The 19,323-nt window shown below is 36.3% G+C and overlaps 1 protein-coding gene across 7 annotated transcripts in view; it reads right to left on the reverse strand.

Moving 5' to 3' along the window:
* Positions 1-19,323, reverse strand: part of CEP128 (centrosomal protein 128) — a 133,110-nt gene that overhangs the window by 34,058 nt on the left and 79,729 nt on the right. For 5 of the 7 annotated variants that reach the window (XM_071809533.1, XM_071809529.1, XM_065839156.2 and 2 more), the window contains 2 exons: positions 11,187-11,236; positions 5,369-5,392 (listed from right to left, as the gene is read on the reverse strand). In XM_071809533.1, the coding sequence (XP_071665634.1) occupies positions 5,369-5,392; positions 11,187-11,236 (74 nt within the window). Of the gene's footprint in view, positions 1-1,601; positions 3,508-5,368; positions 5,393-11,186; positions 11,237-19,323 lie in introns of those variants that run through there. The other 2 variants (XM_071809530.1, XM_071809528.1) reach the window with 2 other exon arrangements.

Here is a 19,323-nt window from a genome sequence, read left to right on the forward strand (position 1 = left end):
TGTAAAGTAAAGCAATGTTAGTGGGCACTCACTCATGAATGCTATCTTCAACTTTCTGGAGCTTTGCACGCTAAAAATCTTTACATGTAATTTATGATAATGTTTTGTATGCTAACAGTATTTCACCAAGCCTTCCAGAAAACATCACAAAACTGTAAGTAACACAGCCTTCATGGGAAAGAAGAAATTTCATTCAGTTTTACAGCTGAGAAAAGTTGAAATACAAAGAGAAGTGATTTAACCAAGGATACATGGCAAATCAGTGTCAGAGTAGAAAAAATAATTAGGAATTTGGCATATTGATTTCCCCATTTTAATCAAAAGATGCACAACAAGAGGAAAAAAATCTATGGCAGCATCAATATGTCTGTGTTCGCAAGGTTATACCTTGATCAAATGTAAAACATTTTAATCTAAAGTGAAGGATCTAGCAGCATACTAGAAACATTTTAGTTAATAGTCCATGGTCAAAAATTTATCTTGTTTTCTGATATATAAACCAAACAAAAATGTCTTACTTATCAAGTTATAAGCACAGTATATTCTGTGAAAGAACCCATAGACACACATTTTACAGATGAAAGGCCAACATTTCTAAAGTGAATCCTATGGATGAAGCACATAGGATCTCTCTTTAAAATTATATTTACATACATACTTAATATGTTCCAAAAAAAATGGAAGTTAAACTAAGAACTTCAGATTAAAAAAAAACAGATTTATCCTGAGATTTTTACTTTCTCTAATGGAAAAGAGATTTTGGTTTATTAAAATCTGGCAAAAACATTCAATATGTGGAAGACATCTTCACAATATTGAAAGGAGCTTTCTAGTTAGAGAATGTAAGGGTTGCATGAAGAGAAGTGTTGCCAGCAGGTAAAGGGCAGTGATCATTCCCCTCTAGTCAGGTACAGTTCTGGGTTCCCCAGTATGAAAGAGAGATACTGTAGACAATTCAGCAGAGGGTAACCAACGTTCCTTACAAGACTGGAGCATCTCTCCCATAAGAAAAGCTGAGAGAGCTGGGACTGTTTAGCTTGGAGAAGAAAAAGCTCAGGAAGATCTCATCAATGGGTACAAATACCTGAAGGGAGGGGGTAAAGAAGAGGGAGTCAGGCTCCTTTTAGTGGTGCCCAGTGCCAGGACAAGAGGCAACAGGCACCAATTGAAACACAGGAGGTTCTGTCCGAACATAAGAAACACTTTTTCACTATAAGGGTGGCTGGCACAAGTTGCCCAGGAAGGCTGTGCAGTCTCCATCCTTGTAAATATTCAAACACCACATGGACACGGTCCTGGGGAACTGGTTCTGGGTGACCCTGCCTGAGCAGAGGCGCTAAACCGGATGACAGAAGTTACTTGCCGGGAGTGAGCAGAGGAAAGGCTTGGGGAACTTTGGGAAAGTTCTCCACACCTAGCAAAGGGATGTGAGGGAAGGGGAGGGAAGGGATGTGAGGGAAGGGGAGGGAAGGGATGTGAGGGAAGGGGAGGGAAGGGATGTGAGGGAAGGGATGTGAGGGAAGGGGAAGGGGAAGGGGAAGGGGAAGGGGAAGGGGAAGGGGAAGGGCGAGGCAGGACAGAGGATCTCGGACTGTTGCTCCTCTCCCAGTCATTTTTATATGATCAAAGAACAGCTGGGGGGACCAGAAGGCCTTTGATGTAATGGTAGTTTTTGCCAGACACTACAGAAGCAAACTAAGGGGAGAAGGAAGTATTAACACTCAGATTCAAGGTTTCCTAACATTCATACTTACAAAGTACAACAAACATGAAATGGTTACAAGAGCTAACAGTAAAGTTTGCTCATTGATGGAAGGCATATTGAGAAACAGAACCCTGAGATGGATAGCGTCAGACAGTTACACAATCTCTTTGTGAAATGCATTGGGCATTGTCACCCTTCCAATTCTTCTTTTAAAATGGGTGATAAATCAGAAAAACTGACACAAATTTGAGCCTGCTACTACAGTAGAAGAATCTAATAGCTTTTATATTGCTGAGCGTGTGTGGACAGAAATTTGTTTTACTGGTATTCAAAAACGTTACTGTCATGAACATAAAATATGAGTTACAGCAAAATACATAAGTGTTCATACTGAAAAGGAAATTCATATTAACAATTTTACAGAATACTTACAACATTACTGGAGTTAACCTAGATTTATAACATTGTAATAAAAAGCTGAATCATGATTCAAGTATTCTAAGCAAGTGGTAACCTCACTGCTGCATTCTCTACTGAAAGCAACAAGCTGTCTTATTGATCAAAGGATATAGAATGCATATGTTAACTGGAATCGCTTCAGGACGTGGTTGATTTCAAATTAGATTTCCCAGTCTTCTGAGTCAGACTAGTACTACTAAGGCAGAGAAATGTGACTTGCATCTTATGCTCCCAAAGAACATGATGTAGTTTACAGAAACCCACTGAAATCACAAACATGGCGTGTACCTACAAAATACACCCTGACCTCTTTATGAGAATTAGATACACTTCCCATTGTAGCTATATCTGAGAATACAATACTGGCTCTCATACATCCTTTGTACATAAGAACCAAGCTACACTCAAGAATAAACTAAAACATCTTAAAGAGAAATCATATTCATTCTAGTAAAACATCAGACTACATAATTGATTACTAAAGTATTCAGAAAAATTACTTGTTAACAGCTATGTAATAATTAAATTCACTTTATTAAATAGTACTAAACAAACAAACAAAAAATCAAACAAAATCTCTCGGTACTCAAAACCTCCGCTTTGCCTGTACTTGTTATTCCCCTGGCACTTCTCATGAGTTGAAGGATTATTCCAGAATAGACCCTGGTTCTTCAGCTCCATTTCTATCTACTACTGAGTCAAAGTATCCCTGTTCTTGTTTCTAACCTTCCAGCTTCTGCTCCTGCCCTCTGTACCCTGCTGGAGGAAGAACTGGTGTACCTATCTATTGAGTCATACTGTAGGACTGATCTGATTGAAGAAAAAGAGCCAAAAAATCCAAAAGCTTCTTGTGATTGGTACTGTTTGTTCTCAGGTCCCTTAAGGGAGTGATCAGATCAGGTGTCATGCCCTGGTAATACAGCATTTTCCTTGGGAATCACATTAGTTGGATAAGGAAAAAGAAGATTCAAGAAACTGCTGGGTCAAGCAGACAGGGTGAGTAATGGGCAGGAGATGGAGCTTCCAGCTCAAGCAGACTGCTGAGAGGAGAAGGAGCTGCAACTCACAAATTCACTGAGTTCGATTAAGGTAGGCCTGGAAGGTTTATTCACCCAGAGCTCTGAAAAGAACCTGCTTGGTTCCTGTCACATTTCTTCCACAATTATCTTTTTGCTTAAGCTGCCAAGTTCATTATATGGTTACCACAACAATTTTACTGGCAAGCGCAGGAGGCAGAAATGAGTAGACTGTAGACGAAGAGTAAGGGCTTCTCTCTCATAGCTCATCCTGACACATTCATACCACATAAGTATTACTCTGTGTGTATTTTCTTTTTAAGATCCCTGAAGGGGAGGAGGAGAGAGGGAGAGAGAGAGAATGCTATCATCCTCAGAACTGAAACAGAGATACAAAGGTCAAAACCACTTCTTATTTTAAAGTATTCACACAATGAGCTAACATCTGACTTTTGAGTATACCTAGAGATATATTTAGCTGGAACTCCCACAGAATTTGCCTATTAGTATGACTTTGGATTTCTAAAAATCAGGCCTGAAAAGTCACGAAGTCAGATATCCAGAAAATGAGGAACACAAAGTAATTAACAGTTTGTGAAAAATTTGGTTTAAGTGATTTGCCTGACATCACAGAGGAACTTCATGGCAAAACTAAATCATGTGCCTTCAGAGCATTTGACAGCCTTAGTGATGACCATGACCCTGCAATCTCAGGGCTTAACATTACACATCTTCCAATGTCAGTAATAATGAAAGCAGTGATTGATTTCAGGCTCTAGGACTCAGCATCACAAATTTGCATTCAGGTGTCACCTCCCAACTTGCATTGAGAAATAAAGTTATATTTTACTGATAATAATCCTCTTCTATCTGAACAATAACTTACAAATCTTCCTTCTTAAAGTAGAAGAGATTAAAAGTAGAAAGGCCTCAGAAAAAATAGAAACAAATATTGTCACAAAACATGGATTGAATTTGCAGGATGTTGTGCTATTTGCAAGCAATTACCCTCTGCCTGTGTCAAAACGGCTTCTGGGCACAGAAAGGACAAGGCATTTGGAAGCAGTTTAACTCATTGTTCATCAGAAATGGATGGCAAGTGGTTACATGCCTGACTGGTTGTCAAGTAAGCAAACCATGAGTAAGAGATGCTCCTGAACAGAGCTAATGTCCTGGCAACACTTTACATTCACAGAGCACTAAGTGAAGTGCCAGGACACCGAACCTGAGCATTAGCTCCCTACTCCTATGAGACAGGAGTTCCAACACTGCACTCTGATTTACAAAGGGACTTTTATTAAAATATCAAGTATAGTTTAAATATATTTTTGAAATCTGAAGGTGTTTTCAGAGATGCACAGACAATCAGGAAGGATAAAATAATAATTTGCACAAGTACATTTTACAAGTTTGTTTGCAGCCTTGATATTGTCTCATTGCTGGTTTTTTTAGGCGGAATTTTTTGCATTTCCGATGAAAAGAAACTACAAGCCTGATACATACTACTGTGTGACGTCTTATTGGACATTCTTATGCAAGGGGAAAGTAGCACAGTTCAGAAATACTAGGGCAAGCCAAGACTCAACAAAGCTATTACACCTGACAGGCTTACTATAATAGCTTGATGCGTCTGGATAATCCAGCTGCATTCATGGCATGTACATGCATGAGGGAAGACTTTTGTCCTTCCAACTTAGTATCTCATTAAATGATATTATTTGATCAATTAAAATGGTATTTCTTCATGTTTTTATTTGCAATGATGATGTGGGCAGATGAACTGTTTCTGTCTGCATCTCCCAGCATAAACATGTAAAACGCATCCACAACAGTCACTGGAATGATTAGATCTTTCACATGGACTTTCATCATAAGAAGTGTTATCAGTAGAAAAATAACACCCTTTATACAGCTCAAATCTATGACATTTTCCTTCCCAGGGAGGGGACAAGGACTGAACTGCACATTAAAACTACAACATTACACTGTATTTCATATAACTGGTGCTTAAATACGGTAGTAAAAACCTACACAGAAAGATGCAGTATAAAATTATCACATCTTAAAAGTGAAGAACTCAGAATCTCCACTTCTTCTTTTAAGTACATAAAAAAAATATTTTTCATAATTTAGAAAAATATCAGCAACGTCGCTGTGATTGGTTTGAAAATGAATTTAAGACACTTACCACTTCTAAGGCCATAATACGTTCCTAAAAATAAAGTACAAGATACCGTTAGAAGGTAAAGAATATAAACGCAACCTAAGTTGAACAATGATGAAAAGTATTCATTTTGGTTTTTTGCTGGTCATGTGTATGTATTTTGTAAAAATATCTGAATAGGAACTGTTGTACTTAATTGGAGCTCTGGTCCATTTATCATACTATCTCAAAATTTGCTCCAAAGAGAAGAAACTCCCCAGAAACAGCGTATGAAAGAATTTGAAAATATTAACTCCATTATATACTTTTTTCTAATAATACTGTTAGATTTTCAATATTGGTGATTTTACTCTTATGTATGGCAAAGCTCAATTTCTTTTTTTGATAATCTGTGACCATAAATCTGCTGTGTTTTGGAGTTTATGTCACGTTAGCATCTGGCTTAGTTTTCTTTAAGACATTTCCTTAGAAAACTAAAAAGTAAATTCCATATCATTATTCTGTTATCCAGAAATAGCTCTGAAGAATGTTTTATTAATAACAAGATGACATTAGTCAAAGTCTAATGTCAGATAAAAATAAAATACAAATAAAATAAGCTTGTGTCAGTTTTAATCCAGCACAATATATAGAGAACCAAGAATTTTAAATTTACTGCATGTATTTTAACTTTCAGTTTCCATTTAAAAGTACCTCCAAGAAAAATATTAGGCAAGTAAAATCAAGATCATGTAGTCTGGCACTATGTCTTGAATAGGTAGGATATTTTTGACTAATCTAAGAAAACACACATTCAAGTGTCTAGGTGAGCCCATACTTACAGTATCTGACCATTAACACATTACAGGAATTCTTACCTTGCTAAAATATTACTTTTTTGAAAATATGAGGGAGGATTTTTTTTCATTTTCCTTTCTGGGTGGATTAGACTAAGAATTACTGTACGTCTTCCTGTTCTATCTCTCCCTAACAGGTAAAAATGATTGTAATAATCTGGACTTGTTTCTGCAGCATAAAAGAAAGACAAATCTGAACTGATTTCACTGTTTTGGAAGAAACAGGTACAATAAAAATTTCTTAGACCAATTTGGGAGCCAGAAACAGTTCTTGCCAGTTGCATGATTTCACTTGGTTTGTTCAACCTGGAGAAGAGAAAACTGAGGGGAGACCTCATTGCAGTCTAGAGCTTGCTCACAAGGGGAGGAGGAGGGGCAGGCATTGAACTCTTCTCTCTAGCGACCAATGACAGAACCCAAGGGAATGGGAGGAAGATGTGCCAGGGCAGTTTAGATTGGACATTAGGAAAAGGTTCTTCCCCCAGAGGGTTGTGGAGCACTGGAACAGGCTCCCCAGGGAGGTGTCACAGTCCCAAGCCTGACAGTGTTCAAGAACAGGCTGGACAACACCTTCAGACACATGGTGTGAACTGTGGGGTTGTCATACGCAGGGACAGGAGTTGCACTCAATGATCCTTGTGGGTCCCTTCCAACTCAGGACATTCTATAATTCTAAGATTGCAAAAGTATTTTTCTAAGACTAGGTGGAAATGAGTTAGAGACTCTTCTAGAGTTATTGTCATAAAAAGCTTTGGAATAATGCTTAAGTTTACTAACTGAACAGGCATATGTATTTGTGTAAAACCAGTATTTAAAAATTGCATATTTACATATTTCTGTAAAACCAGTGTCCCTTGGATTACTATAATCTTTTGAAGAAAAAAAATTCACCCTAGTGAAATGTTTAAAGCTTATTCACTGAAAAATGCTTGGGGTATAAATTATCTTAGTTTTCCACAGCCACTTAGAATTGTTGTACCTTTGATTATACTTCTAGACCATGGGGAGAAAGTGAGACAATATACTGTAGGAAAAATAACTGCATGAAGTAAGGCTGACAAAAAAATAGCCTCTGGAATGGACTAATTGGTTTTGAAAGACAAGGAAGACTGTTCAGGAAAGTATGTACAAGGAAATATCTAAAGGGAAAACAGGAATGCACACATAAACAGATTTTATGGAAATCTAGTGCACTATCAAAATATAATTGTTTAAAAACAATGCTAACATTTTGCTAGTAGTGGATGCCACTACACTGGTTGATCCTATAACTGCAGACACAGTGGTTCAAAATTCCCTGTGCATAAACTGATGAAAAATAATAAAACAAACATATGAAGATGGAAAAAAAAAAAAACCACAAACAAAAAACCGCAATCCTCTTACCACTTTCAGTTACTGGAATCTTTCAAAATAGCAGGTTAAAATAAAAAATAGACAAAAATGCTTGGGTTTTGGTTTGTTTTCTGTTTGGTGGGAGTTTGGGGTTTTTGTTTGGTGTTTGTTTGTTTTTAACACAAGAGCTGGGAGTTAAAAAACCCCAGATTCACATCTCGGGTTTCCTATAGATTTATTTCACCTACATTTTAGCTTCTCGTCAGTAAAATTAAGATAATAGGAGGTTCTAGAATACTTAACTTCAACCTGTCTATTAAAAATGTTTGCTCAGCACCTATTGCAATGCATAGTAGTTGTGGATTTCAACTACAATGTTGCATAAGCAAAAGTTTATCAAATTGCACTAAAATTTTTGCTCAGAAAAGGTCATGTATTAAATACTAAAGTCTTAATTCATTATTGGAAGCAGGTCTGAAATACAGACAATTTCGGTACATCAGAACAAACTTATAACAAAAACTATTATGTGAAAAACTCAAAAATATTTATTTTGAGATGCTCGTTCCTCCACAAACTTGCAGTTGCTGAGGCAAAACCTCATATTTATTTAAAGACTGCAACAATACCCAAACTCATTGCCATAAAAAAGATGGTATTTACACATCTCATAAATTTGTGCACTTCAGACACAAATTTCTTCATTTAAAAAGGACTATTTTGAAGAAAAAATAGTCTTAGAGTGACTGTATTAGTAGGATGATTCCAAGGGTAGAATAAATAGTGTTTTCAAAATGACTCCATGTATTAAATAAGGCACATGATCTAGCTGTCAAATTCAAAAAACCGAATAAAACCCTTAGAAGCTTAGCAGATAATCTTCTGAAGACTTGCATGTAATACATTAGTAAATTTACCATGGATAATTTAGAAATTATCAATATTTTATGTTTTAAAATTAAGATTATGTATTTATTATATATTATATGTTTAATTTATATTAGCATGTCGCTAATTCCAAAGCAAATGAAAATTGCTTGCAATTGTTTCCCCAGACAACATCCACACAGTTGAATATTGCAATTATTATGCATAGCATATTATTTCCATGAATTCAACCTTTTGTACCACAGAACAGTTTTCACTAAAATGAAGGTGAAAACCTTATAATCAGAGCCTTTTTTCTCTCAATGAAGTAAGAAAAGAAGTGAGGTTATACTCTTGGAGTGGCTATCAGAAAGAATGTAGAAAGTGATCTAGACTCCTCACAAGCTAAAAATCATTACGATGAGTACACACGTTAACAACAGAAAGCAATCATACATGCAATGAGAACATAGATATATCGCCTAGAATATACATAAACTCATATATAACTCTATAAGCTCATACATAATTATAAATGTTTGTATAATATAGAAACTCTAGTAAAAAGTATGCAACAGGTTCAAAATGAAAACAAGAATACAGTGATGTCACTCAAAGCATCTGCCTCCTAGCTCCCAAAACACCCTGTTTTCAAAGAACCACATATGAAATACTACATATAGTTTCCATCTTGACCACATAATGTGGGACAAGAGATTCATGTAGAAAGATGTAGCGATGAAGACTTCCACTGGACTGTAGGCCTTGGGAGCAAAGAGCACTATTTTATCTGCTAGTGGTCCTTAAATTGACAAAAAATTACCTTCTAGCAATCTACTTTAATGAAAGCATTCATACATTAACCAACTATACACATGCTTTGTTGAACTTGGGCTCAAAAGAAACAAATATTCCATGTCACCTGAAATGGGACTGCCACTTTCAGCTCCAGGAAGTGCCGTACTTAAAGTCTTACTTTCCGTTTACTTCCTAGATTTTATATATTGTGATGCAACAGCTTGCAGAGATTCAGTCGTGATGACACAGGTTTTTTTTTACAACTACTTGCTACCAAAGTTGTACATATTCAGCCACTGCCAGTTTAGAATACAACATTACAAGTACAAAGGATCCCAGACTGGGACCATTTTGAAACATATTGACTAAGATAGACATAATACTATCTAGAAAAAGAATAGTTGGTTTTGCTGAGTATTTGGGCGATGCAAGCATAGGCATTTGAAGGAGTAAAAAACTGCCAAACATTTGAATATAAAAATAGCAGTCAGAGCAGTACAAGTCACCCACTTAACCAGAACCACCAGTTAGGGACGGGCATAAAGCAATTAGATCAGGAACTCGACAGACCATAAGAAATACAGGCAAGCACATATATGCACACAGGACACTATAATGATGCCACTCTCTGCAGTATAAAATTACTTCTCATTCAATCAGCAGTATCATTAAGACAATTTGTCAACTACAGGGCTCCACATGAAAGCAGATGCAGAATTGCTTCACATGAAAGGAGATCTTTTTACATTGATCTAACTAGATACGCACCTGTGTAAACTGCTTGCGCAGACAAGCTCTCAGCCTTGTTGAACTTGAGCTGCCAGAAAGCTGGGCCAAGATTTTTGTTTCAACAGGAAACAGCTGGATTGGTGTGTTGTGTAACTTTTGGGTCTTGCAACTTGTCTCCTCTTACTGGATCAAGCTGTTTCTACACTAGCTCTTTGATACCTCTAGCCCTCAAAATGCCTTGTATTTATTACAAGAGAACAGAAGGCTTATCTTCAAACAAACTCTTATGGTAAAAACTCAGGTCAATACATAATTTCGTTTTTCTTAACAGCCTTACCTTCATTAATTCCTTCATAAATGATCTGGTTCAATTACAGAACGATGTTTCATTGATACACTCTTCATGTTGTATCTAAACTTTTTATATCTATGTTCAGTATTGTTTGTTGCAATTTGTTGCTAAATGTGTCTTTTTTTCCTTCTGTATTCTGAAGCATATACTACCCTCCCTAATAACCTCCTGAGCCTCACAATTCAGACATTCCAGCTTGATTTTGCTTTCCCAGCCAATTTTTTTTTTAAGTAGTACATTTTCCTTGACCATAATGCTAAAATACTATTCCAAAATTGAGCCTAAGATAAATCTCACTTTCTAAGCACAAATTTAAGGTGCTTAGCATAAGCAGTTTTACTGCTAGATGCCAGAAAATAAAGATTTACTGTATTGTATCAAGTCCTACCATGTATTGACTGGTCCCTTCTTCCTCTGGAAGGTGATTATGGACATCTAATATTTCAGAGATTCAAAATACTTAAAACCAGTAAAACTTTCAGTTTTATTCAGATGTACAGGAGAAAACAACACAGCCCAGAAAAGCTAACCCAACAAATTATGTATAATATAAAGCATTTTTGCAGTTCTGAACACAGATCTTTACTGCCTCTACTCACAGTTTCAGTGAAGCCAGCAGTATGACATAACAGAACAACTTCACTATATAGTTTAACCTAAAAGCAGCATTCTTATCACTGATGGACTAAATTTATTGACTCATTTATGATGACTACTTTAATCTCAAATGTGCAACTTATTTGCTGGGCAGAAACTCAGCAGTGAGTATTACAAGCTATCTGGTCTGTATTTGGCTGCATATATTAATATTTCCAAAGCTGAATTTCAGATACAAGGGAGTCCAGAAAATAGCAATGTTGTAATACAATTTAGTAATCCGAAGGGTGAAAAACAGTGTAGCTAGCTAATTAAATAGAAAGTATACCTGGAGAGCTCCCACTTCTTCTTCTCTTCTGAGAGTCTTCTCTAGTAGCTCTGTAAAATGAAAAATGGAACTTATAAATTCAACTTCCTGTCTCATGGCCTGCCAGGAAAAGGCCTGTGGAAAATAGTGAGTTTTTTGTTCTACAGCTTTCACAACATTCCTTTTCAGCTGATTAAACTAATTGATGAAATGTGTCAGCAATATGATCCTTTCCAAGCAAGGGCTGTAGAAGTGACTAAAAAGCAGCCACAAGATGACAGTTTGACTAGGGGTGTGGGGTGCAAATCACAGGAAAAACTGACTATGTTTAAATCAATTTTTTGTTGTTTTTTTGGAATTGTATGAAAAAAATCAAAGAGATTCAAGCTGAAAACTGATTAAAACAAAAGTAGATCAAAGCTATGTAATTGTATATGGAAAGTTACTCTAGGTCACTTTTTTAACAACCAAGTAACATCTGCTGGAGGAACAAGTGCAGACAATTTTGACTGTTATCACAATAATTACCTTCTCTCACTACAATGGAACAAATTCGATAAACAAAATAGTCAGTTTACTGTAACAAACATATTAGAAAACTTTTATAGTCTTTACACCATAAATACTGATATCTTGTATTCACATGTGTGACAATTATATACACTGGCACATCCATGCACATGTCACATTTCATGTTAGAAATTAATTTCTCTTTGAGTTCTGTGGGATATGTCACTTATTACTATTTTAACTATCAGAAGATCACTCATGAGTTTTGCAAAAGAAGAGCACTGCTTTAACTAACCCAGAGACTGACTTTGAATCAAGATATGCCCCAGTTTGTCAGCAATTAGGAGAGTTCTGAGATCATGAAATTATCCTGACAACCTCTTAGGACTGAATCCTGACTGTTAATTCCCTCAGCATCCAAGTACAGAACAGCTAACTGAAAGTACCTGTGTATACTTCCTTAAGATTACTGATAAATGCACAGTTCAGTTATCAAAGATTAGCTTAAATTATTTACAATAGAAACTATTTAAAATATTCTACCGACGTGAATTTGCCTTCTTTCCTTTATTTATCTGATCTCTTAATTTTCTTTCTTCTTTCTCTCATTACCAAGCCTCCTTGTGAGCACCCCAACCTCTTACCTCTTCTGATAGTTCATATCCATTTCTGACTATGCAGATTATTTGAGACTTATTTTCAGGCAACAGTTCTTTAAAAGCGATGTACATAAGAATACTTTGGTTATTTCTTTCAGAATCAGAGAGATTGATTTGCTGTTATTTCTTCCTACTGAGGCGTGGAATGACCTTACAACCCTTGAAGTTATAAGGAAGGTACGCATTTATTGACGACACCGGACACATGGGGAATCATTTCACCTAATACGTGTGTAAAATTACAGTAGCTGTGAACTTGGTTAAATGCAGTAAAGTGTTACATATTCATGAAAGATTTAAGAACGCCTATACATATTCATAACCTGTCCCCGAGAAGGCGGTTCTTATTACAATGAGTTCCGGGAGACCATTTCCAGAGTCTCCACATCTGTCTCCTCCTGGTTGCAGCTGCGCAGTGATCCTGAACCCGGGTCCTCTTTCTCTGTACACGGTCACCTTTGGTCCGGTGTAATGAGTTGGTTAGGTCTCGGACTGCTGAGTTGGTTAAAACTGGCATATCTCCTGTCCTGTGCCCAAGTTTCTGTAATCTAGTTCACCCAAGGATGCACCAGGGATGCACCCAAAGATTATTATCCTTGCAAGGCGTCAGTGAAGTCCTGTTTTTCATACAGTAAGTTACACAGAGTTAAGCAAGGCTAGGCAAGAGTGATGTGGGTTGAAGTGTTAGCTCTCTAAGTGTCTTTAGTGATGTGGCGTATGGTTAGTTCCTTAAGTGTCAAGTGTTAGTTTTAAAGTGTTAATTAGTTACTTGTCAATTCCCTGTATCACTACCTTCTACGCAGTTTTTTCAAATACTTTCTTAAAATTAATAAAATGCCGTTTCCTCACTTTCTTTTGGCACATTCATGTTTTTCTGGATTATTCTTTGCTGTGCTTTCCTGTACAGTCACTCAACTGCCATATAAATTACAGTAGCTAAATGTGCTGCCATCAACATTAGTTAGTGCAAGAATTTAGGTTTGGAAAGTGGTTGCCTGTATGTTTTCCTTGGGTATATTCCAGTATTATAACTGAGTTGGTAAAAATTAGTATTGTAATACTAGCTTTCAAAAAAAACGAAGAGGGAGGAATAAGTCTATGAGAAAGGGATGGGAAATAAGAGATTCTTTCCCATGATCCATCTGACCTAAAAAAAAATTCTTATACTTCACCCTCTGTTTTAATTCCAATGCATATTTGAGATTCTGTTGTACACATATGATTGGTCTAAGTGAAAAGGATGTTATTACAAGGTTATTTTCAAAGGCCTTTTGCAAATGTTAGGTAAGTTGAGCTGATTTCCACTAACAGCCTCTGGATTTGAAAGTTCTGCATCTGAAATTAGGGATATCTAGAAAACATTTATTGTACCACTGCCTAAATTGGCTGTCCTGCAGAGTTTCACAAAACTCTGCCCACAGAAGGGCAGGTAGACATTAAAGTGGTGTTATTTAACTGACAATATATGCCTGCTTTACAGACTCATCCTTTATGACCATATATTTAAGAACCAAGTTCTGCATTTAACCTGATGATTCAATTTAATACTCCATCTAAAATAATAGCATGTTTTCTCCAAAGCTAAAGCAAAAAAAATAAAAGTTAGAGCAATAGATATTAAAAAGCTTTATAAAAAGTCCCATAAAAAACACAGTATATAATTATTTTAAATGCTGCTATTTATAATGACAAAATATCTTCACTTACTTGATCTGGGAAGCTTTGTAAATTTGTTCTATAGTTAGTAAAATACTTTCTATATTTAAGTTCTTGTGCAAACATGGTTCATATATTCAGTGCCAGAAAATGATGTTACAATCAATTTAGGTTAGAGAATGCATTGTGTCTTTAATATAGCAAGGATGGTCACTAGTCCTAGTAGACGCTCCTTTCATTCATCCTGTGAACAGCCTCTGAGTTTCTCTAATTATAACTTTCTTTCCTAAAGGAAGTTGCACAGTGGCGTAAGTTTCTACATTTCTCAACAATCCTGATATGATCATCTTTTAAGGCCTAATATAACCACAGGGTTCTTGGGTTTTTTTCAAAGCAATATATCATTATTCTCATGGGACACAGAATGCATCAATTTATGGATTGTCTAGAGGAATCAGCATTAATGAAAAAGCATTACAAATGCACCTTCAGGCATTGATGGTTCTTCCTAAAAGATAAATAATACAGGAGAAATTATTCTTAGAAATAAAGATATTCATCAATGTATTCCTTTTTTTTTTTTTTTTTTTTTAGCTCAATATGAAGCTTATAATGAACTATAAGCTAAAGCTATTTAAAAGAATCAAATACTGCTCAAAATCAACGGTAATTTCAGGATATTGTCTGCAAAATTACGGATCATACTTTCATGTAGTTTTACAAAAACAAGTTATTTGCAGTGGTTAAACTCCAAATCCTCTAAGGATTGTATGCGTCAGTGAACACTGAGTGTCCTTGCAGTTATACCACACTGGCTTAGATCTACCTGATTGAACTTCCAAGAAGTATGCAGGTTATGATTTAAAACATTTCATAAGAACCATTATATTTTGCAGTTTGCCTGACACTCAAACAACATAGTATGCTGCAAATTATTGTAAATAGTAATGTGGAGATGAAGATTTTTATATTTCATTATAATTCTCAGGTGAGGAAAAACACATATGCAGTAACTTAGGTAGACTTTTCACACACAGAGCTGTAATTTTCACTGCTGATGAAAAATATCAGAAAATAGATGTAGGAACAGATATTTATTGATCTGAATGAGTAAAACACAACTCTACTATCTTATTTATCCTAGTTGATCCATTATTGTGCCAATAACTAAGTCTAGAATGTTAAAAAAACAATTAAACTCCTTTAATTCTATGCTTTGAGTAACAAAGTTGGGAAACAAGACACTGGCTTAATATAATCTGGAGCAAGCAACGTTCCAAGAATTTGAATTTTAAAAAATCACAGGCTTATTTCAGAAATAAGACTGAACAGCTTTCATAATTAAATAGGAACTGGATTTTAAACACTATCCAACCTCTCGTTTTAAGAACTGAAGATAGCAATGGACTACATTCTGCTTCACATTTTCTGTGAAGACTGAAGTGCAGAGAAAGGTCAACAAATTGGATCAATACCGAATTTTTATGTTCACCACTAAAAATTTAAATTTGCTACCTGCTAATTCACAACTTGTTCTAAGCAAAGGGGAAACGTACAAATACAGAACTCTACACAAAACCAGTTCTTATAGTCATGAGTATCTTGTCATATAGTCCAAAACCCTGAAATATGATTGAGGTTACACTGAAGATGACACTTGCACCTCAGTTCAGTTGTGCATGCATAGCTAACATGCTGTAAACTATCCAAGATATCTGCAATCTGCCAGTAGATCCAATTCAAGACTCTCCTCCTTCTGAAGAAGCTGCAGATCACACAGAAAGCTATATAGTACCTCATACACCATGCAAAATACCACTACTATGGGGCATTAAAACAAGAAATCTAGGTTAGCAGCAGAAAAGAATGGCAGTTTGGAGAAAAAAGCCAACATATTTTTTTTAATCATCAAGCCAAGAACAGTTCTTCTCCAAAGCACAAGTCAGGGCTCTCTGTTGTACTTCAGTAAAACTATTTTTGATTTCCTAAAGTTTGCAACCCTAGAAATTTAGGGTTTATATTACGCAAGCGTATGGCAAACTCTTGAGAAATTGCTTAGACAGACGGATCATTTTATCTTTAAGTTTGTTGTCATCAAAAATTGCAGTATATTTATTTCAAGTCTTTTCCTATCATTCTTCCTTCAAATATGCATCCCATGGCTTTCATTCATCATTCAGATAAGTTTCCCACAAAGCTGCTGAAAAGAAACTGGAGCATTCCTGTAGAATCACAAGGCAGCCAAGCAGGTTTCTATCAAGTCTGAAGGATTTCCAAGCAGCTGAATAAACTGGTTTCTCTCATCTAGAAATTACTTACATTGCACATGTCTACAGAGCAAAGTTTTTAATCACATACTATACCAATTGAAAGTTTTTCCCTTCACACAAGTCTGACATGAAGGTCCTATATTTGGGGGTGAATTAATTTGTTTCTAACTGAACCAGTTTAAGCACGATGTTTCAGAACAGATATATTCATGGACAGCAGAAACAGAACACATGCAATTTTACCCTGTACCTGTGTTAGCATGATCCTGCTGAATGGCCTCGCAGTACCTTGACAAAAGTCCAGAAACAACAATAGAAGATGTTTCAATGAGGCTGAAACTTTGTACATTCAGGACAGACACCACAAATCACCCTAACACTAGAACAATGGAGACGCAGTACCGGGATTCACTTCAGACTACTTTAACTGAAACAGGATTTGCCCTGCATGTAAGACATAAAGGGAGTTTCTACATAAATATGTTATTATCTAGAAAAAACTCTAGATAAATAGGTATTTCTTAGAACCTTATTTTTTGCTGGTGTAGAACAATGCCCACATATCATGAGCATTTCAGGATATGTTTATGTCATTCAAGGCAAAATCTGAAAAAAATAAACAAATCTCTGAAGTCAGAGGTGAAACTGTTTCACTTGAATACAACATACATGATCTCTAAGATAAAGAATATTTCTATCCTGCTAGTTTCATTCCCAGTGCATTCATAGGTTTAGTGAATGAAGACAGAGCAGGGAGAAATCTCAAAAGTTATTATTTTTTTTGGAATTGTATTCAGATGGCTAATAGTTTTCATTACAAACTCAATGGTCACTGTATTTTATTTGTAGGTTCTGCTAAACCTAAAAAGTCTCAAGTTTTTAATAAAGATTAAAGCTTTCTAGTCCATTAGCAAACTGTTATATTAACATTCAGGACATTCCACTGTCTTTAAAGATTATAATTCAGTTACCACCACCGCAACCACCAAGAATGGAACAGCTCTTTATCTGTATCTAAATCAATGGTTTGCTCATCCATGTAAAAAGACATCCAAACTCAACAGAACACCATTTTTAAAAAGGGATTATCTTTTGCCATATTCTTTGCCTTTATAAAGCCTATCAATTTATTAGCCACTGTCATCTTTGGTAAGTAACATAGTCTATATACCAAAAGAATATACTTTACACAAAACTTTCATCTAGAAAACCTCTTCCAACTTTTCATTTGTCCCAAGTAGCTGTCCTAAATTCTCCCCATCAGTTCTATAACCCCTCTGTACCTCCCATTACCTGAACTATTCAATGCCTGCCTTATGCTGAATTCAAAAATACAAGAATGGATACATGTATACTTCACATACACAGTTTTAGTACACAAGATACTACGCTGAGTTGCTATGACCCCCCTCTACAGTCCAAATATGTTATCATTGGAATAGTCTGTCTGAATAGGAGATTAAATAGATACAGAAAACTACACTACAAGGTTATCAAACAAAAAATTAGAGATTCCAATGTGCTGCTTATGCATTTTTAAGAGACCTTTATCAAAAAAACGTGTTTGGATTTTGTTTTGTTGTTTGGTTGGTTGATTTTTAATGCTTACATAAGACTTTTTAATTCTATTCCTGGCTCTGCCACGTGTGTTAGTATCTCCCTAGGAAATTTTCTGTGCTTAAGGAAAAAAAAGAATGGCTAAAGAAAATATTTCCCTGTCTTCACAGAGCTGATGCGAGGCTTAAAGTGCACTAAAATACAGGCAAAAGATATTCTTATGAACGCAAAAGGTGATGACAGTAAGGCACAATGAAAATGCTGATGTGAATGGGAAACAACCTGTCCATGTAAATGGTAAACAACCTGCTTTGGCTTTTTGCAACTCTCTACTGTTATCTGCAGTCAGTAACTAAAATACACCAGTAAGTAATTGGCTGGAGTAATTGAACCAAAGGCCAAGTAGGACTTACTGTGCTAAAAGAGAGCCCTTTGACTCTGATCTACCAGGTTTAGTGTATAGGAAAGAAGAACTGTAACTTGCCACAGTAACCAGGAGTCAGTGGTCATTTTGGGTTCTGCGGCATTTTCAACTTCTTTTTAAAAATAACAGTTTGGGGTCAGCACACATTTGCTTCACATAATGATTTCTTTCACTCATGATTTCTGTCCCTGTGAAGGTTTAAAAAGGATATTTTCATTATTTCAAAAGCGTGCTGGCTGAGGATGCTGTAAATCCAGTTAGCAAGCAAAGTTGTTAAAAATCATATTGACTTCACCTTTAAAATAGTCTAAGTAACTCTTTTCTTCTACAAGTCCACAGGAACGTGAATTTGACAGCATGTAAAAAGCAGAATCTCCTCTAGATTAAAAATATCAATCAAGATAAACAACAGTACTTCAAAGTCCATAACCTATATTTGGGTTTGGTGCTATCTTGAAAGACATCAAACACAATGATTTCAAGCTTCTCTTTGGGTAGGTGTAGCCACTCTCTTAAAAACAGATTTAATCACAGGTTGCACAGAATTCTATCATCTGTGATAGGGTAACTATGATCTGGGTGGGGAAAAATTTAATGAAATATAACAAGGGAAAGTGTAGAGTCTTGCATCTGAGTAGGAACAACCCCAGGTTCCAGTATGAGTTGGGGAAGGACCTATTTAGAGAGCAGTGTAGGGGAAAGGGACCTGGGGGTCCTGGTGGACAGCAGGATGACCATGAGCCAGCACTGTGCCCTTGTGGCCAAGAAGGCCAATGGCATCCTGGGGTGGATTAGAAGGGGGGTGGTTAGTAGGTCGAAAGAGGTTCTCCTTCCCCTCTACTCTGCCCTGGTGAGACCACATCTGGAATGCTGTGTCCAGCTCTGGGCCCCTCAGTTCAAGGACAGGGAACTGCTGGAGAGAGTCCAGTGCAGGGCAAGAAAGATTATGAAGGGAGTGGAGCATCTCCCTTATGAGGAAAGGCTGAGGGAGCTGGGTCTCTTTAGCCTGGAGAAGAGGAGACTGAGGGGTGACCTTATTAATGTTTACAGATATATAAAGGGTGCGTGTCACAAGGATGGAG

The sequence above is a fragment of the Patagioenas fasciata genome, chromosome 5, assembly GCF_037038585.1.
Source record: "Patagioenas fasciata isolate bPatFas1 chromosome 5, bPatFas1.hap1, whole genome shotgun sequence".
Taxonomy (NCBI): Eukaryota; Metazoa; Chordata; class Aves; order Columbiformes; family Columbidae; genus Patagioenas; species Patagioenas fasciata.